Source organism: Oncorhynchus kisutch, linkage group LG18, assembly GCF_002021735.2.
Source record: "Oncorhynchus kisutch isolate 150728-3 linkage group LG18, Okis_V2, whole genome shotgun sequence".
In the NCBI taxonomy this organism is placed as follows: Eukaryota; Metazoa; Chordata; class Actinopteri; order Salmoniformes; family Salmonidae; genus Oncorhynchus; species Oncorhynchus kisutch.
In genome coordinates this window covers 4,719,845-4,741,525 of record NC_034191.2, presented here as the reverse complement: position 1 = coordinate 4,741,525, position 21,681 = coordinate 4,719,845, and the positions used below count along the sequence as shown (strand labels likewise).

General features: G+C 45.6%; 2 protein-coding genes across 4 annotated transcripts in view; both read right to left on the bottom strand.

The window, feature by feature from the left end:
• Window positions 1-4,874, bottom strand: part of hnrnpul1 (heterogeneous nuclear ribonucleoprotein U-like 1) — a 57,072-nt gene extending 52,198 nt beyond the window's left edge. For both annotated transcript variants that reach the window (XM_031795341.1, XM_031795342.1), the window contains exons 1-4: window positions 4,765-4,874; window positions 3,970-4,241; window positions 1,445-1,678; window positions 443-872 (exon numbers count right to left, since the gene is read on the bottom strand). In XM_031795341.1, coding sequence (XP_031651201.1) covers window positions 443-872; window positions 1,445-1,678; window positions 3,970-4,207 — 902 coding nt within the window. In that variant the 5' untranslated portion in view covers window positions 4,208-4,241; window positions 4,765-4,874. The remainder of the gene's footprint in view (window positions 1-442; window positions 873-1,444; window positions 1,679-3,969; window positions 4,242-4,764) is intronic.
• A 5,617-nt stretch (window positions 4,875-10,491) lies between these two features.
• On the bottom strand, window positions 10,492-21,316 carry opa3 (outer mitochondrial membrane lipid metabolism regulator OPA3). 2 transcript variants are annotated; one of them, XM_031795340.1, is made up of 3 exons: window positions 21,004-21,298; window positions 20,651-20,876; window positions 10,492-14,057 (listed from the first exon to the last, which is right to left on the bottom strand). In XM_031795340.1, the coding sequence occupies exons 2-3, from the start codon at window positions 20,841-20,843 to the stop codon at window positions 13,666-13,668; spliced, it is 585 nt and encodes a 194-aa protein (XP_031651200.1). In that variant the 5' UTR covers window positions 20,844-20,876; window positions 21,004-21,298; the 3' UTR covers window positions 10,492-13,665. The 2 variants fall into 2 exon arrangements, with proteins under 2 accessions (XP_031651200.1, XP_020363966.2); XM_020508377.2 differs by having other exon boundaries at window positions 20,651-21,316.
• Window positions 21,317-21,681: the final 365 nt, after the last annotated feature.

The window sequence follows — 21,681 nt, the reverse complement described above, 5'->3', positions numbered from 1 at the left end:
ATTAGTAGCAGCAGCAGTAGTAGTAGCAGTAGTAGTAGCAGTAGTAGTAGTAGCAGTAGTAGTAGCAGTAGTAGTAGCAGTAGTAGTAGCAGTAGTAGTAACAGTAGTAGTAGTAGTAGTAGCAGTATAGTAGCAGTAGTAGTAGTAACAGTAGTAACAGTAGTATTAGTAGCAGCAGCAGTAGTAGTAACAGTAGTAGTAGCAGTAGTAGTAGTAGTAACAGTAGTAATAGTAGTAGTAGCAGTAGTAGTAGTAGTAACAGTAGTAATAGTAGTAGTAGTAGTAACAGTAGTAATAGTAGTAGTAGTAACAGTAGTAGTAGTAGTAGTAGTAGTAGTAACAGTAGTAGTAGTAGTAGTAACAGTAGTAGTAGTAGTAGTAGTAGTAGTAACAGTAGTAGTAGTAGCAGCAGTAGTAGTAGCTGAGCTTTCCTTCTCCTTACCTCTTGTCGTCACGGTGCTCGTAGTGGCCCCGGTCCTCCTCATGTGGTCTCTTGCGTCCCTGTCTGTCTCCCCCCTGCCTGTCTCCCTCCTGTCTGTCTCCCTCCTGTCTGTCTCCCTCCTGCATGTCTCCCTCCTGTCTGTCACCCTCCTGCCTGTCTCCCTCCTGTCTGTCACCCTCCTGTCTGTCTCCCTCCTGCCTGTCTCCCTCCTGTCTGTCTCCCTCCTGTCTGTCTCCCTCCTGTCTGTCTCCCTCCTCCAGCTTGGTTTGCTCCGCCTTCTGGTCCGCCTTCTGCTCCTTCATCTCCTCCCATTTGTGGGTTGGCCCCACCCCTGGCTGCGGCTGCAGGTCTGGCTGCTCCTGATCACGTTGCTGCTCTTCCTCCTTTTTCTCCTCATCCTCTTTCTTCACCTCCACCTTCCCTTCATACTCTGGGAAAACAAATAATATTTTTTTTTTACCTTTATTTAAGTAGGCAAGTCAGTTAAGAACAAATTCTTATTTTCAATGACGGCCTAGGAACAGTGGGTTAACTGGTCTAGGAACAGTGGGTTAACTGGTCTAGGAACAGTGGGTTAACTGGTCTAGGAACAGTGGGTTAACTGCCTTGTTCAGAGGCAGAACGACAGATTAGTACCTTGTCAGCTCGGGGGTTTGAACTCCCAACCTTCCGGTTACTAGTCCAACGCTCTAACCACTAGGCTACCCTGCCGACATGTGATCCTAATGGGAATAGTCCGTCGGAGGAACTTGTGGAGAGACTGTATGGAAAAATGTCCATGATGTCGGCTGTGAGAGTGAAAGCCATATATCGGTCCCTCACTCAGGACATTTAGGCTGCATTTAGACTGGCAGCACAATCCTGATACCCCCCCACTAATTAGTATTTTGACCAATCAGATCGTCTCTTTTGCCAATAATTGGGAAAAAATACCACAATTGGGCTGCCTGTGTATACACAGCCTTGTTTTAATTTAGGAAAGACCTTAGCCAGGGATCTTACGTTGCTTCCTCTCAGACTGCCTCTGCTGCTGCTCTGCCAGGGATAATTCGGTCTCGTGGCACTCAGGGGTCTCCTCAGACTGTGTCTCCTCTGTCTTGAAAACAGGGACAGGGAGAGGGACGTCTGCAGTGAAGTCAGGCATGCTGAAGCCCAGATCAGAATCAGACGACTCTTCTCTCTCCATCCCCCTGCTCTCCTCCTCAGGGGCTCCTCCTGCACCAATGTCTAGAGGATCTATTTACACACAGGAAATCAAAGACCATTTCAGCTTTCAACAAGTTATTGAAGTTCAAGGTAGCTAATATTGCAATGTAAAATAATGCATATAATTGCATACTAATCAAATCAAATCAAATGTATTTATAAAGCCCTTCGTACATCAGCTGATATCTCAAAGTGCTGTACAGAAACCCAGCCTAAAACCCCAAACAGCAAGCAATGCAGGTGTAGAAGCACGGTGGCTAGGAAAAACTCCCTAGAAAGGCCAAAGCCTAGGAAGAAACCTAGAGAGGAACCAGGCTATGAGGGGTGGCCAGTCCTCTTCTGGCTGTGCCGGGTAGAGAGGAACCAGGCTATGAGGGGTGGCCAGTCCTCTTCTGGCTGTGCCGGGTGGAGATTATAACAGAACATGGCCAAGATGTTCAAATGTTCATAAATGACCAGCATGGTCAAATAATAATAATCACAGTAGTTGTCGAGGGTGCAGCAAGTCAGCACCTCAGGAGTAAATGTCAGTTGGCTTTTCATAGCCGATCATTCAGAGTATCTCTACCGCTCCTGCTGTCTGTAGAGAGTTGAAATCAGCAGGTCTGGGACAGGTAGCACATCCGGTGAACAGGTCAGGATTCCATAGCCGATCATTCAGCGTATCTCTACCTCTCCTGCCTCTAGAGAGTTGAAAACAGCAGGTCTGGGACAGGTAGCACGCCTGGCGAACATGTCAAGGCTCCATAGCCGATAATTCAGAGTATCTCTACCACTCCTGCTGTCTCTAGAGAGTTGAAAACAGCAGGTCTGGGACAGGTAGCACGTCCGGTGAACAGGTCAGGGTTCCATAGCCGATCATTCAGAGTATCTCTACCACTCCTGCTGTCTCTAGAGAGTTGAAAACAGCAGGTCTGGGACAGGTAGCACGTCCGGTGAACAGGTCAGGATTCCATAGCAGCAGGCAGAACAGTTGAATATAATCATGCACTGTTATCATGCACTGTCATCATGCACTGTCATCATGCACTGTTATCATGCACTGTCATCGTGCACTGTTATCATGCACTATCATCGTGCACTATTATCATGCACAGTTATCATGCACTGTCATCATGTACTGTCATCGTGCACTGCCATCATGCACTGTCATCATGCACTATCATCGTGCACTGTCATCATGTACTGTCATCGTGCACTATTATCGTGCACAGTTATCATGCACTGTCATCGTGCACTATTATCGTGCAGTTATCATGCACTGTCATCGTCCACTGTCATCATGCACTGTCAGCATCCACTGTTATCATGCACTGTCATCATGCACTGTTATCATGCACTGTCATCATGTACTCAACAATATACAGTACCCAGAGGTTAAAGCATAATGAAATTCCATATGACTGAATCGTATGTTGATCTCAGATCTTATTGTCAGGGGCTATGTTAACCTCCCCTATAATGTAACACAGTCATGACCATCATGCTTTTAGGGAAAATGTTCAACTGCGAGTTTCTCCAATTCCAGTCCTCTTGCTTAGGGGCTCCGGGGTCCCCGGGATAATATTTATGTAGAAGGACTGAGAAGCTGGTGACTTTTTTAAAGGGGTATTTCTACTTCATAATTTATGAAAATAAAATCATGCTGACACACTCTAAAATATAATTTCCACTACCAGAAATGGGTCCCATAACATATAGTTAAAAATGATATGAACCTTTTAAGATATTAGATCATGCATTGGTGCTTTTAGCCATAATAAGCATGATCACCTGTAGCCCAACTGATGAAGCAGAATGGTCTATAAAATGGACATAGGCTGAAGGATGGGGTTTGTCCATCTGCATTTACCCCACTGGACACAACATCCTGATTGTTATTATTCTTAATAATTATAATTTTATTATAAATATGAATATATAAATAATTACTTTATTTATCATAGATCCTACTCACACAACAACAGCCGACTAGGTAAATAGGTCAACTACTGTCTGACTTTGTTTTAATAACAACATAGCAAAACTACTTGAAAGTTACATCCTGAGCGACAAAGTAAAGGCTTTGCATGACTTTGCCAGCAGCTACAGTAGACTAGACACCGCTGTCCGCGTTCAGCGCTGCTGTGGTCCACAGAGATTTGACTGCGGATCTAAACTGATCTCAGAAACGACCTCTCCAGAATCCATATGGCGGAAATCGGTCGATGTGGCGAAGAACTTTAACCCCCCCCCCCCCTCAGAAACATGATTATATTTCAAAGGAAATGTCCCCTGCTTGACATTCCATGTGCTCAGATAGGAAGTCTGTCTAGTTCTACCTTTGTTCGGGAATCCTTCATCCCCAAATCCCTCCTCTCCATCTCCCCGCTGCTCCTCCTCCGGCTCGTGCTCCGGTGTCCCCCTTGCAGCTCCACCGGGCTCCGCAGCTTCCGCCTCCAGAGCCGCATTGAGCCGCTCCACCAGGTCCGCCTTCAGCCCCTTGGTGTCCAGGGATCGCCGACGCAGCTCCTCTTTCAGCTCGTTCACTTTCAGTTTCTTCACCTCAGCACTCCTCATGGTGCATGGAGATCTATGCAACTATTAAAGATTTCTGCATAGATAACAAACAAAACTCAATGAATAAAAGTAATTGCACAGAATGCACCCTGGAGTTGAATTCTGTATAGCACTGTTTAGCTATGTCCACTATGAAACTGGCGCCAACTTCAATAATAGCACCATGCACTGTTGTTAGCCAACTGGCTAGGTGGATGATGCACTGTAAAACACTGCTTATTAAATGATTATGATGGCCAATGATGCAACCCCATGCGCAAATATAAACTGAAAGTCTGCCTCGATAACATAATCCATCGATAGCAGTCATTTTACCTTATCTGAATAACATTAAAGTTGCTAAATGTAGCTACAGGACCGCTAGCTTTAATGCTAACGCTAGCTGCATAACAGTTGGTTTGTGCAACGGTGGAGAAAAAGCTTCACTACGCAGGAGGAGTGTTCCGCTAAAGTTACAAATACATCGTCGTGCAAACACAAATATTCACATACAAATATGAAATAGAGCGAAATAGCAAATATATTTCTATATATAAAAAAAAACATTCGTTTTGTACCTTTGCTCGATGCCCCTGCTTCAAAATGGCCTATAAATACAGACGGACGCTTGTTCGAAAGGGAGTTATGATAAGCAGGTTGCCAGGTCGAGTACAAATTTCTAACACAATGACAACACAAAACCCGCCCAAAAGGCCTGGAAACTGGCACAAATGTCGTTGTTTTTTAGCAAGCGAAGAGTTGCCATACTTATACAATAAAATCACTTTTCCATAATGTTATCGTTGTATCGACATTAGACACTAAATGAGTGTTTCCTCAAGATAATAATTATTGTTGAGCTACGACATGACATAATAAAGGCATTTGAATATGCCGGAAGAGAAAATATAATTTGTCTTTATTAAACTTGACAGATCGTTTTTCATCAATGGATGTCGATTTAACTCGTCCAACTGCTATGATTAAGCAATAAGGCACAAGGGGGTGTGGTATATGGCCAATATACCACGGCTAAGGGCTGTTCTTAAGCATGAGGCGACATGGTGTGCCTGGTTACATTCGTTAACAATGGTATATTGGCCATATACCACACATCCCCAGGGTGCCTTGTTGCTATTATAAAATGGTTACCAACCTAATTAGAACAGTAAAACGTATTATTTTTCTGTCATACCACTGGTATATGCTTTGTGTGATGTATTGTTCTCTCTACCTTTTGTGCTGTTGTCTGGGCCCAATAATGTTTGTACCATGTTTTGTGCTGGTACCATGTTGTTGCTACCATGTTGCTGTTATGTTGTGTTGCTACCATGCTGTGTTGTAATGTGTTGCTGCCTTGCTGTGTTGTTGTCTTAGTCCTCTCTTTATGTAGTGTTGTGATGTGTGTTTTGTCCTTTATATATACTTATATTGTATTTATTTATTTTATTGTTTAATCCCAGCCCCCTTCCCCGCAGGATGCCTTTGGTAGGCCGTCATTGTAAATAAGAATTTGTTCTTATCTGACTTGCCGAGTTAAATAAAGGTTAAACAAAAAAAACAAATATGGTCTGATATAACACGGATTACACCCAATCTGCATTTAGGGCTCGATTCAGGTTGATCAACAATCTGTTCAAATCCGACAGGGGAGATTGAGTGATGAAAGTTGGACATAGGATCACAAAATCTCTGAGCAAGAACCACTTGGACGAACATGACTAAACTCATGTTAGGCTAAATTCTGGCAATTGTGCTGTTATTATACACCAGATGTTAAGACTGCAAACCGTTATAAATGGTCCATTTGCGAGATTGACTTGTCATTTCGATAGGCTGCAGACTAAAATCTGGGTTTATGATTGTAATTCAATTTTGCTTGGATAAAGGAAGGTAGCCTATAGTTCTTGATTGGCCTACATATCATTTCAGATAGTCTACAGTAGACTAGACAAGATGTAGGAAAGATGTAAACAGAACGATTTAGCAGCTCGCTTAGTTCAAACAAACGAATGTATTGAACATGAATAGCGAGGCGATTTCGAGGTAAGAAATTGTTGTTTCCCCAATAGACTGCTTGAATAGGCTACTGAGGATGGGGTCATAATTTCAATCCTTGAATGAAATATTAATAATGTGTATATATACTGAATATGCTTGTCAACAACAGGCAGTGTTTATTGTTTTGAATTTCTTTCACCTGTAGCCTAATCTGACTGTCACCGTCAATCTAATGCGTTCTAAATGATCAGCAATTGCGATAGAGCTTAAATAACTTAAAATTAATTAACGAAACATGTCCATTAATAATTGCATACTAACATAAGGCTAAATTATAGCATATTTATTAAATAGGTTCGACAGCTCCAGGTAGACTACACAAGGTGGCACATTGATTTGCAATGACTCCGCCATTTCAACATATTTATTGTATCAAATAGTAGCCTACCATGGTATATTTATTAATAGGCTACTTGATGGCCAACGGAGGCAAATTGATCATTGTCCACATTTAATATCCGTTTCATTGGGGACTTTCCCCCATAAAAAGAACCACGTGAGGGAGTTCCATAACTTCTATGTTAAATGTCTATGTTAAATGTCCACTCGCTTGATACCGTTTTCTTTAAGCAAAGTCAACAATAGAATTTACGAATTTATGTAATGGGGCTCTAGTGCGCCCAAAGTCGTTTTCCAGTGCTTTGTCCCCATTATTTATTGGTGTGCGTCAGCTCTAGCGTAATTCATATGTTTTACGGAAAACGTGTTTGAAATAGATGTCTCCATAATGACAATCTAAATAGCCTACCCACAACTGTTAGAAAAAAACCCCGCAACCAATACATTTCCACCCGAGACATCGTTTTCAAAGTAGCCAAATTTAGCCGGAAACCGCGAACATGGCAACACTGCAGATAGCGGATGTCATCAACAACATAGGCACTACCGCCAACTTCTGGCCAATCGTTGAACATACCCACCATTTTAGGCCTTGAATAAATGTGTCAATCTAAGCAATATTGTACAGTTTTATAACAACAAACTGCAAAGAACAAATGATTAGAACATTTCACTTTATTTTATACTCATTCATATACAGCAATTTTTTATATATATATATTTTTACACATGTCACAGTACATCACCAACTAGGGAAGGAATTCACACAGTGAGTCAAGACAATGATACAGAGTTGTGACTAGATCAGCGTTTCCCAAGGTCCTCGGGACCCCAAGGTGTGCACATTTGAGTTTTTGCCCCCTAACACGACACAGTTGATTCAAATGATCAAAGCTTGATGATTCGTTGATTATTTGAATCAGCTGTGTAGATCTATGGCAACAACAACAACAAAAGAGTTTGGGAAAACCTTGGGACAAGATGGAGTACAGCCACAACCAGGAAGTGACTTTTCATAGCAGACTAGGAGAGCATTTTAGCTAACCCTTTTCATAACCTCATTCTCCTAACCTGCTACGAGAAAGTCTGTATTCCATCTAGTCAGAACCATATTAAAGCTCTGTTGTACTTGGGGAAAGGTGGGCAACATTTGATGTAGCTAAATGTACAAATTTCAAAATGTTCAAGTCAGCAAATATTATTGCCAGTTACAGTTTCCCTGTGTCATACTGTCATGGGGTTATAAATCACCCTCCCTACCTGGGACCAAGCACCCATCAGTGGTGTAAAGTACTTAAGGCATTTTTTTGGGGGGGGGTATCTGTACTTTTCTCATTTATATATTTGACTTTTTACTCCATACACTCCTAATGAAAATTATGTACTTTTTAGTCCATAAATTTTCCCTGACACCCAAAAGTACATTTTGAATGCTTAGGACAGAAAATGGTCCAATTCACATACTTATCAAGAGAACATCCCTGGTCATCCTTACTGCCTCTGATCTGGAGGACTCACTAAACAGAGAACATCCCTGGTCATCCCTACTGCCTCTGATCTGGAGGACTCACTAAACAGAGAACATCCCTGGTCATCCCTACTGCCTCTGATCTGGAGGACTCACTAAACAGAGAACATCCCTGGTCATCCCTACTGCCTCTGATCTGGAGGACTCACTAAACAGAGAACATCCCTGGTCATCCCTACTGCCTCTGATCTGGAGGACTCACTAAACAGAGAACATCCCTGGTCATCCCTACTGCCTCTGATCTGGAGGACTCACTAAACAGAGAACATCCCTGGTCATCCCTACTGCCTCTGATCTGGTGGACTCACTAAACAGAGAACCTCCCTGGTCATCCCTACTGCCTCTGATCTGGAGGACTCACTAAACAGAGAACATCCCTGGTCGTCCCTACTGCCTCTGATCTGGAGGACTCACTAAACAGAGAACATCCCTGGTCATCCCTACTGCCTCTGATCTGGAGGACTCACTAAACAGAGAACATCCCTGGTCATCCCTACTGCCTCTGATCTGGTGGACTCACTAAACAGAGAACATCCCTGGTCATCCCTACTGCCTCTGATCTGGAGGACTCACTAAACAGAGAACATCCCTGGTCATCCCTACTGCCTCTGATCTGGAGGACTCACTAAACAGAGAACATCCCTGGTCATCCCTACTGCCTCTGATCTGGAGGACTCACTAAACAGAGAACATCCCTGGTCATCCCTACTGCCTCTGATCTGGAGGACTCACTAAACAGAGAACATCCCTGGTCATCCCTACTGCCTCTGATCTGGAGGACTCACTAAACAGAGAACATCCCTGGTCGTCCCTACTGCCTCTGATCTGGCAGACTCACTAAACAGAACATCCCTGGTCATCCCTACTACCTCTGATCTGGCGGACTCACTAAACAGAGAACATCCCTGGTCGTCCCTACTGCCTCTGATCTGGCAGACTCACTAAACAGAACATCCCTGGTCATCCCTACTGCCTCTGATCTGGCGGACTCACTAAACAGAGAACATCCCTGGTCATCCCTACTGCCTCTGATCTGGAGGACTCACTAAACAGAGAACATCCCTGGTCATCCCTACTGCCTCTGATCTGGAGGACTCACTAAACAGAGAACATCCCTGGTCATCCCTACTGCCTCTGATCTGGTGGACTCACTAAACAGAGAACATCCCTGGTCATCCCTACTGCCTCTGATCTGGTCGGACTCACCAAACAGAGAACATCCCTGGTCATCCCTACTGCCTCTGATCTGGAGGACTCACTAAACAGAGAACATCCCTGGTCATCCCTACTGCCTCTGATCTGGAGGACTCATTAAACAGAACATCCCTGGTCATCCCTACTGCCTCTGATCTGGAGGACTCACTAAACAGAGAACATCCCTGGTCATCCCTACTGCCTCTGATCTGGTGGACTCACTAAACAGAGAACATCCCTGGTCATCCCTACTGCCTCTGATCTGGTGGACTCACTAAACAGAGAACATCCCTGGTCACCCCTACTGCCTCTGATCTGGTGGACTCACTAAACAGAGAACATCCCTACTGCCTCTGATCTGGTGGACTCACTAAACAGAGAACATTCCTGTTCATCCCTATTGGCTCTGATCTGGAGGACTCACTAAACAGAGAACATCCCTGGTCATCCCTACTGCCTCTGATCTGGTGGACTCACTAAACAGAGAACATCCCTGGTCATCCCTACTGCCTCTGATCTGGTGGACTCACTAAACAGAGAACATCCCTGGTCACCCCTACTGCCTCTGATCTGGTGGACTCACTAAACAGAGAACATCCCTACTGCCTCTGATCTGGTGGACTCACTAAACAGAGAACATTCCTGTTCATCCCTACTGCCTCTGATCTGGTCGGACTCACCAAACAGAGAACATCCCTGGTCATCCCTACTGCCTCTGATCTGGAGGACTCACTAAACAGAGAACATCCCTGGTCATCCCTACTGCCTCTGATCTGGAGGACTCATTAAACAGAACATCCCTGGTCATCCCTACTGCCTCTGATCTGGAGGACTCACTAAACAGAGAACATCCCTGGTCATCCCTACTGCCTCTGATCTGGTGGACTCACTAAACAGAGAACATCCCTGGTCATCCCTACTGCCTCTGATCTGGTGGACTCACTAAACAGAGAACATCCCTGGTCACCCCTACTGCCTCTGATCTGGTGGACTCACTAAACAGAGAACATCCCTACTGCCTCTGATCTGGTGGACTCACTAAACAGAGAACATTCCTGTTCATCCCTATTGGCTCTGATCTGGAGGACTCACTAAACACAACTGCGTTGTTTTTAAATCATGTCTGAGTGTTGGAATGTGACCCTTGCTATGCGAAAATAAAAAACAAGAAAATTGTGCCATCTGGTTTTCTTAATATAAGGAATTTTTTATTATTCACACTTTTAATACTCAAGTATATTTTAGCAAATACATTTACTTTTGATACTTAAGTATATTTAAAACCAAATACTTTTACTCAAGTGGTAATTTTCTATTAAAATATCTTCCCTTTTACTACAGAATGAGATTTGAGTAGTTTTTCCACCCCATATAGCAGTGTTTCCCACCTCCAGTCCTACAACAGAACACATTGTTGTTGTAGCCCCAAACAAGCACACCCGATTCAACTTCATCCTCAATTAGTTGAATCAAAGGAATTTGTCATCTGGGCCAACAACAAAAAATGAGTGGGGATACTGGAGGACTGGAGTTGGGCTGTCCGGGGTACTGGAGGACTGGAGTTGGGCTGTCCGGGGTACTGGAGGACTGGAGTTGGGCTGTTGGGGGTACTGGAGGACTGGAGTTGGGCTGTCGGGGGTACTGGAGGACTAGAGTTGGGCTGTTGGGGGTACTGGAGGACTAGAGCTGGGCTGTTGGGGGTACTGGAGGACTGGAGTTGGGCTGTTGGGGGTACTGGAGGACTAGAGTTGGGCTGTTGGGGGTACTGGAGGACTAGAGTTGGGCTGTTGGGGGTACTGGAGGACTGGAGTTGGGCTGTTGGGGGTACTGGAGGACTAGAGTTGGGCTGTTGGGGGTACTGGAGGACTAGAGAGTTGGGCTGTTGGGGGTACTGGAGGACTAGAGTTGGGCTGTTGGGGGTACTGGAGGACTGGAGTTGGGCTGTTGGGGGTACTGGAGGACTAGAGTTGGGCTGTTGGGGGTACTGGAGGACTAGAGTTGGGCTGTTGGGGGTACTGGAGGACTAGAGTTGGGATGTTGGGGGTACTGGAGGACTGGAGTTGGGCTGTTGAGGGTACAGGAGGACTAGAGTTGGGCTGTTGGGGGTACTGGAAGACTGGAGTTGGGCTGTTGGGGGGACTGGAGGAGGGACCAGGAAACACTGGCCCTATATGACAGTGTTTCCTGGTCAGGTCACATGGTCTCCTCCTCGTCTAAGCATAATAGATCCCCATGCAGTCACTCTATTACCATCACCAAACCAAACCAATCACTGTTTAATATAGGTGGTGTGTTTCAAATAAACTCATTAGGCCCTAATCTATGGATTTAACATGACTGGGGAGGCAGGCCCAGCTAATCAGAATGAGTTTTGCCCCACAAAAGGTCAAAAAAAAAGAAATACTCCTCAGCACCCAGCATCTCAGACAATCCCGCAGGTGAAGAAGCCTGATGTGGAGGTCCTGGGCTAGTGTGGTTATACATGGTCTGTGGTTGTGAGGCCGGTTGGACGTACTGACAAATAACCTCAAAAATATATTGGAGACAGTTTATGGTAGATAAATTAACATTCAATTGTCTGGCAACCGCTCCAGTGGACATTCCTGCAGTCAGCATGCCAATTTCACACTCCCTCAAAACATCTGTGGCATTGTGTTTTATGACAAAACAGCACATTTTAAAGTGGCCTTTTTAACGTCCCCCAGCACAAGGTGCACCTGTGTAACGATCATGCGGTTTAAATCAGCTTCTTGATATGCCACAACTTTCAGGTGGATGGATTAATCTTGGCAAACGAGAAAACGCTCACTAACAGGAATGTAAACAAATTCACGCACAACATTTTAGAGAAATAAGCTGTGTGTGTGTGTGTGTGTGCGTGTGCGTGTGCGTGTGCGCGTGCGTGCGTGCGCGCGTGCGTGTGTGTGTGTGTGTGTGTGTGTTTGTGAGGAAACATTTGGGGGATTTTTTATTATTTCAGCTCATGAAACATGGGGTCAACACTTTACATGTTGTGTTTAAAACAAATGTTCAGTGTTAAATAAAGCATTGAACCCCCCCCCCCCCCCCCCAAAAAAAAATGAATACACTATATGACAGCGAGTCATTGCTCCAACATCAGCCCCTGACACACAGCAAAACCCCCCCCAGTAATTAGAGTCAGGTCCACTCACACCCAGCTCTACAGGAAATCCTTATATATATATATATATATATATATATATATATATATATATATATATATATATATATATATATATATAAGGATATATATATATATAAGGATATATATATATATAAGGATATATATATATGTATGTATGTATATATATATATCAGCAGACAGACAGTACTGTGTTGTGGTTGCACTTCTCTCCCCTTAACTGATAAAAGGCATCTGCATAGAGGGTCGGTTTGCATCTAGCAGAACTCAGCAAACATCTGCTCGCCTTAATGAACATCACTTGAAAAATTAGGGAGGGAAAAAAGTGGATCTACACTGTGGTTTGTCCCTTTTGAGCCACCGTAGCAACATACCCAGTAACACTTCCCTCAAAACATCAAGAAATCTATAATAAAATGTTGACATTTTTTTTGCAGAGGAAGTCTTAAGTTGCTCAATTTCCCCATCTAACAGATGTTTGGTTCTGTATTTCTCAATTGAAAACATGTGCATGAAAACTAGTCTTGACCAGGAGAATAGGAAACTGTCAGTGGGAGGTTCCCTTCTGCAATGTTCAACCAATCCAGTAAATGCGGAGGCGGAGTTAAGATGGTATTGCTTTTGTTAATGCCCTCTTTCCATTTCTCCTGAAAACTAGAACATCTCAGCAAGAGGCTACTTGAATGACAAACACTTCATTGAAGAATATGGTCAATAGTTCCTACTAGGAGTACTGAACATAGACTTTTGCCTCAAGAAAAAAAAAACACACCTGCCAAAGACAAAGCAAATATAATATCTGCACAGACTGTTTCATCTGGGAAGCATACGGTTAAGTGTCACAGTCCTTTTATTAACAGACATAACCTGGTGGACAGAGATCTGTCTGTTTTAGCCAAGAGCTGACTCGTGTGGCATCATAACCTAGACGGAAAGGACTCCACACACACCCACACACGGTCCACTCCATAAATTCAGCCGTACAAAAGTAAGCAGGGATCGACACAAACGGATCTCCGTCGCTCCGTTTGCAGAGTGTGTGTGTGTGCGTGTGTAGAGTCCTTTAGTCTCGTCTGACAACACTACATTGAGAGAGAGACAGATATGAAAAGGTTAGTTATGACATGAGCGAGAACTTGGCTAAAGGCAAACAGATCTGACGACCATCAGGCTGATTCAGAAATTACACAGGCATCACTTTTGACTGGGATCCACAGAAGAGGATTCCAGAGTGATAGCAGGATCCGAAACAGGAGCTTGCGTGGTAACAGGCGGTGGTAAGGAGAGCAGCAGCCTGTTGACCTCCCTTAGCCTGGCATCCAGTGTCTCTGTGTTCAAGGTCAGCTCTCCTATCTGTGTCTGCAGACTGCCAATGGTGTGACTCAGCTCTTCTTCCTTCCTCTTAGAGTTGGCCGCCTGTCTACTGTACTCCAGGATCATACACCCACCTCCGACGATGAAGATGATGGCCTCCCCCAGCAGCTCTGCACCCAGCTCTGCTGCCGCCTCTTCGTTCAGGGGCTTGATGGTGGAACCCCGAAAACCCATGATCCTCATCTTGGTCCTCATCTCCACCCAGTGGTAAACTAGAGCGGGAGGGAAGAGAGAACCGGTGCCATTACTATTTTATACAACAGGTGGTAAGACCATAAACCAGGTTCAAGCCCAGCGACACACAGGCTGAAATATATATATTTTTTAAAGATAGTAAATCCCATGTTTTGTATTGCATGAGAAATGCCTCCTGCGTAGGAGTAGATCTTTGTTTTGGCAGCACTGTGTGACACGCTGGTGTCTACATGTGGACGCACCAACAGGCCTTTTTGTGTCAATAAAAGTAAATATGGAGTCCACCCACCACCCTGAAGTAAATATGGAGTCCACCCACCACCCTGAAGTAACTATGGAGTCCACCCACCACCACCCTGAAGTAAATATGGAGTCCACCCACCACCACCCTGAAGTAAATATGGAGTCCACCCACCACCACCCTGAAGTAACTATGGAGTCCACCCACCACCACCCTGAAGTAAATATGGAGTCCAACCACCACCACCCTGAAGTAACTATGGAGTCCACCCACCACCCTGAAGTAACTATGGAGTCCACCCACCACCCTGAAGTAACTATGGAGTCCACCCACCACCACCCTGAAGTAACTATGGAGTCCACCCACCACCCTGAAGTAAATATGGAGTCCACCCACCACCACCCTGAAGTAAATATGGAGTCCAACCACCACCACCCTGAAGTAACTATGGAGTCCACCCACCACCCTGAAGTAACTATGGAGTCCACCCACCACCCTGAAGTAACTATGGAGTCCACCCACCACCCTGAAGTAAATATGGAGTCCACCCACCACCACCCTGAAGTAACTATGGAGTCCACCCACCACCACCCTGAAGTAAATATGGAGTCCACCCACCACCCTGAAGTAAATATGGAGTCCACCCACCACCCTGAAGTAAATATGGAGTCCACCCACCACCACCCTGAAATAAATATGGAGTCCACCCACCACCCTGAAGTAAATATGGAGTCCACCCACCACCACCCTGAAGTAAATATGGAGTCCACCCACCACCCTGAAGTAAATATGGAGTCCACCCACCACCACCCTGAAGTAAATATGGAGTCCACCCACCACCCTGAAGTAACTATGGAGTCCACCCACCACCCTGAAGTAACTATGGAGTCCACCCACCACCACCCTGAAGTAAATATGGAGTCCACCCACCACCACCCTGAAGTAAATATGGAGTCCAACCACCACCACCACCACCACCCTGAAGTAACTATGGAGTCCACCCACCACCACCCTGAAGTAAATATGGAGTCCACCCACCACCCTGAAGTAACTATGGAGTCCACCCACCACCACCCTGAAGTAACTATGGAGTCCACCCACCACCACCCTGAAGTAACTATGGAGTCCACCCACCACCACCCTGAAGTAAATATGGAGTCCACCCACCACCACCCTGAAGTAAATATGGAGTCCACCCACCACCACCCTGAAGTAAATATGGAGTCCACCCACCACCACCCTGAAGTAAATATGGAGTCCACCCACCACCACCCTGAAGTAAATATGGAGTCCACCCACCACCACCCTGAAGTAAATATGGAGTCCACCCACCACCACCCTGAAGTAACTATGGAGTCCACCCACCACCACCCTGAAGTAAATATGGAGTCCACCCACCACCCTGAAGTAAATATGGAGTCCACCCATCACCCTGAAGTAAATATGGAGTCCACCCATCACCCTGAAGTAAATATGGAGTCCACCCACCACCACCCTGAAGTAAATATGGAGTCCACCCACCACCACCCTGAAGTAAATATGGAGTCCAACCACCACCACCCTGAAGTAAATATGGAGTCCACCCACCACCACCCTGAAGTAAATATGGAGTCCACCCACCACCACCACCCTGAAGTAAATATGGAGTCCAACCACCACCCTGAAGTAACTATGGAGTCCACCCACCACCACCACCCTGAATATGGAGTCCACCCACCACCACCACCCTGAATATGGAGTCCACCCACCACCACCCTGAATATGGAGTCCACCCACCACCACCCTGAATATGGAGTCCACCCACCACCACCCTGAATATGGAGTCCACCCACCACCACCACCACCCTGAATATGGAGTCCAACCCACCACCACCACCACCCTGAATATGGAGTCCAACCCACCACCACCACCACCCTGAATATGGAGTCCAACCCACCACCACCACCACCCTGAATATGGAGTCCAACCCACCACCACCACCACCCTGAATATGGAGTCCAACCCACCACCACCCTGAATATGGAGTTCAACCCACCACCACCACCACCCTGAATATGGAGTCCAACCCACTACCACCCTGAAGTAAATATGGAGTCCAACCCACCACCACCACCCTGAAGTAAATATGGAGTCCAACCCACTACCACCCTGAAGTAAATATGGAGTCCAACCCACCACCACCCTGAAGTGAATATGGAGTCCAACCACCCACCACCACCCTGAATATGGAGTCCAACCCACCACCACCACCCTGAATATGGAGTCCAACCCACCACCACCACCCTGGCGATGACGATGACAGTGTATGGTGGCGATGACGATGACAGTGTATGGTGGCGAGGATGATGACAGTGTATGGTGGCGAGGATGATGACAGTGTATGGTGACGAGGATGATGACAGTGTATGGTGACGAGGATGATGACAGTGTATGGTGGTGATGATGACGAGGATGGTGACAGTGTATGGTGGTGATGATGATAGTGTATGGTGGTGATGATGATAGTGTATGATGGTGATGATAGTGTATGGTGGTGATGATGATAGTGTATGGTGGTGATGATAGTGTATGGTGGTGATGATGATAGTGTATGGTGGTGATGATGATAGTGTATGGTGGTGATGATGATGATGACAGTGTATGATGATGACAGTGTATGGTGGTGATGATGACAGTGTATGGTGGTGATGATGACAGTGTATGGTGATGATGATGACAGTGTATGGTGATGATGATGACAGTGTATGGTGATGATGGTGATGACAATGTATGGTGATGAGTGATAACAGTGTATGGTGATGACAATGTATGGTGATGATGGCAGTGTATGGTGACGATGATGACAGTGTATGGTGGTGATGATGATGACAGTGTATGGTGATGATGACAGTGTATGGTGGTGATGATGGCAGTGTATGGTGATGATGACAGTGTATGGTGGTGATGATGGCAGTGTATGGTGATGATGACAGTGTATGGTGGTGATGATGGCAGTGTATGATGATGACAGTATATGGTGGTGATGATGGCAGTGTATGATGATGACAGTATATGGTGGTGATGATGGCAGTGTATGATGATGACAGTATATGGTGATGATGATGGCAGTGTATGGTGATGATGACGATGACAGTGTATGGTGATGATGGTGATGACAGTGTATGGTGATGACAGTGTATGGCGATGATGGTGATGACAGTGTATGGCGATGCCAGTGTCTGGTGATGATGATGGCAGTGTATGGTGGTGATGACGATGACAGTGTATGGTGATGACAGTGTATGGTGGTGATGACGATGACAGTGTATGGTGATGACGGTGATGACAGTGTATGGTGATGATGGTGATGACAGTGTGTGGTGATGGTGATGAGAGTGTATGGTGATGCCAGTGTATGGTGATGACGATGGCAGTGTATGGTGGTGATGACGATGGCAGTGTATGGTGGCGATGACAGTGTATGGTGGTGATGACGATGACAGTGTATGGTGGTGACGGTGATGACAGTGTATGGTGGTGACGGTGATGACAGTGTATGGTGATGACAGTGATGACAGTGTATGGTGATGACAGTGATGACAGTATATGGTGATGACAGTGTATAGTGATGACAGTGTATTGTGATGACGGTGATCCATTCCAATAAATATCAAGTGTCTGATTCTGGCGACACGAAGATCGATGCTCGTCTGGCGTTTGACAAATATCCTCTCTTACCCATAATAATCATCATCATCATGTAGACTAGCCTACCAGCCCTGTATAGAACCAACCCTCTCTTACCCATAATAATCATCATCGTCATGTAGACTAGCCAACCAGTACTGTATCTGCCAGCCCTGTATCTGCCAGCCCTGTATAGAACCAGCCCTCTCTTACCCATAATAATCATCATCGTCATGTAGACTAGCCGACCAGCCCTGTATTAGAACCAGCCCTGTATAGAACCAGCCCTCTCTTACCCATAATAATCATCATCGTCATGTAGACTAGCCGACCAGCCCTGTATCTGTGAGCTGGAGACCACCAGCCCTGTATCTGTGAGCTGGAGACCACCAGCCCTGTATCTGTGAGCTGGAGACCACCAGCCCTGTATCTGTGAGCTGGAGACCACCAGCCCTGTATCTGTGAGCTGGAGACCACCAGCCCTGTATCTGTGAGCTGGAGACCACCAGCCCTGTATCTGTGAGCTGGAGACCACAAGCCCTGTATCTGTGAGCTGGAGACCACAAGCCCTGTATCTGTGAGCTGGAGACCACCAGCCCTGTATCTGTGAGCTGGAGACCACCAGCCCTGTATCTGTGAGCTGGAGACCACCAGCCCTGTATCTGTGAGCTGGAGACCACCAGCCCTGTATCTGTGAGCTGGAGACCACACGCCCTGTATCTGTGAGCTGGAGACCACACGCCCTGTATCTGTGAGCTGGAGACCACCAGCCCTGTATCTGTGAGCTGGAGACCACCAGCCCTGTATCTGTGAGCTGGAGACCACCAGCCCTGTATCTGTGAGCTGGAGACCACCAGCCCTGTATCTGTGAGCTGGAGACCACCAGCCCTGTATCTGTGAGCTGGAGACCACCAGCCCTGTATCTGTGAGCTGGAGACCACCAGCCCTGTATCTGTGAGCTGGAGACCACCAGCCCTGTATCTGTGAGCTGGAGACCACCAGCCCTGTATCTGTGAGCTGGAGACCACCAGCCCTGTATCTGTGAGCTGGAGACCACCAGCCCTGTATCTGTGAGATGTTGGGCTGGAGACCACAAGCCCTGTATCTGTGAGATGTTGGGCTGGAGACCACAAGCCCTGTATCTGTGAGATGTTGGGCTGGAGACCACAAGCCAAGACCAGAGGAGGCACATTTGCTATTTAAACACAACAGTTTTTCCCGACAAAACAGTAGAGTTTAAAGTTCAATGGAGAAACACTGAACTTTAGAGATTCAGGACATGAAAACTGAAGTGAAAAACTACATTTTGTGTGCACTAACTACAGCATCACGCTCTGCTTTTTATCCGCAACAAGTCAGTTCTGGTGCAAATACACCACTGGTGGGAACCATTGGCATATTTTCTTAATGTAGATTTTAGAATATTCACAAGAAGAAGAAAAATAAATTGGTCGCCATAGCTACTGAAAAATACTGTTGACGGCAACTAACGTGATGTGAAAGTAGGCGAGCTTTATTTCTAGAAACGTACCACGATTGAGAATCGATTCAGATGGGAGTATTTGACTGTTTGGGCTGCCAGAGAGCCAATTCACATCTAAGACAGAACATCTAAGGTCCTTGGACTATAAGGAATAACATTGAGCTCCTTGAGTCCATTCTTAGGCTAACTACCCCCTGCCAACAACGGGTGATCAGTCGCTGGTATCCAAGCATTATGGTCTGGCCAGCCCATGTATCAACTATACAGTTGTAAGAACACAACGCCGCCAAAGATATTTATAGCTAAACCAAGATAGTACATCTGTGTTTTCAATGTGAGTAAATGAAGCCCACTGGGCTTCCTTCTCCTCACCATATTTGGTGGGGGAGAGGAAATTCCAACCGGATGCTTCAGATTTATACAAAAATCAGTGAAACATCTGGCGCCTGGTTCTATCTGTGATGCAGTGACAGAGGAGTTCACTAGGTAAACTCAAACTTCACAGAGACAATAACAGAGGTTGTAAACACGGCTCATCCAGAGTAGAAGGGTGCAATTGCAGCCCGCAATTCAGGGCATTCCTGCATCTGTAGGAACCCCTCTTTATATTGGTTAATGCTAAGCCTCCTCCAGTACACAGGCGGGAGGCAGGGGCGCTCCAGTACAGTAGGTGGCGATAATGCACTATAACGTTGGATGCCGACTGCCAATAACCACCACAGAAGGAGGAGGCGGGGCCGACAAAAAAGGAAGCCATGCAAAATTGATCTGAATCTTTTAATCTATAGTGACATAGCTAATAGTGTAATACTACTGCTGGGAGGTCAATGTAATGTAAAACAAAATGTACAGTTCATTCGTAATAATGGCAACAAAAAAAACACTTAACATTTAATTTCCTACAGACAACCTCAATGACAAACGAACAAAGTCCTGCACTCATTAATTTTAACCGCGCTCCAATTGGCTACATGGTTCGCTGGATAATCCTCCTGACTGACGTACCTACTGTATCATTGGACCATTTCTATTTCAATCACCAAAAGTCACAAATGGGCGTTCTTCACGAGCATGCCCATGTAAACTATTGGCCTAGCGGCAGTGACAGGTGAATTCTATTGGTTAACTATTACATGACCCTCCCGTCCTTCGACTCTCCCCAACCTCCCGTTTACCAGAACCACTCAGTCCGTAGCTTCAATGAAACTAAATGACTTACTCTGTCCCGGTGGAAGACAAACATATGTCTTGAAGAACTCGCTCCGGAGAGCCCCGGCCTTGAGCCTGTTGGCTACGGGCTTGCTGAGCTGCCGTACACCGAGGTAGAGGAGCTTGGCGATGGGGAAGGCACCGACAGCCATCTTGACGGAAACACTCCTTCTTCTTCGTTGAAGTTTAACGGTGGTTGGCATCCAATAAATGTTGATTTACCGCCACCTACTAGACTGGAGTACAACTCCCTTATAATTTGCTTTGAATAAATAAACAAATACCCTAACACAATACTCACAAAATAAATTATAAAATTTAAAAAAAGACTCTACTGCACTATTTTAATCTATTAAGTCCTACCTCAGGCCATCCCTAGTCCTAACTGGGCTCTCAAGTGGCACAGTGGTCTAAGGCACTGTATCTCAGTGCTTGAGATTTCACAACAGACACCGTGGTTCAAATCCAGGCTCTATCACTAACTGGCTATAATTGGGTGGCCCACATTTGGCACAGCGTCGTTTGGTTGTTGTAGGCCGTCATTGTAAATATGATTTTTTTTTTCTTAACTGACTTTCCTAGTTTAAAAAACAAAAAAAATCTGAAAGGATGGGACACACCCTGTAATTCTTCTGATGTCAAGTCTCACACACCCAAATACCTCTCTGCAACTGCCAAGGAAACTCTTCTTTGGTGGTGCTTTAAGGGCTGAATACACCGGAAACGGTGTACTGTCGCCCCCTACTGGATAGGGGAACTCCAAAACAGAAAATGAAAATAAACCAAAACTTTTTAAGTGCCACGGTGCTGACTTTTGTCACTTCGGTGTAACAAGGGCCTTGCCGTGTGGCCCTACCAACTCTTCTATGTATTCGTAATGGCCCTTTGCGTGAGTTGGGTTTGTTCCTTCATTCACGTTGTCACTCTCTTATTTCCCGGTCTAGTATGAGGCCTTGGAAAGATGAGTACTTAATTACTTTATGTTTATAGATTCTTCCTATACTCCCTTATTTCCAGGTCTAGTATGGGGCCTTGGATAGA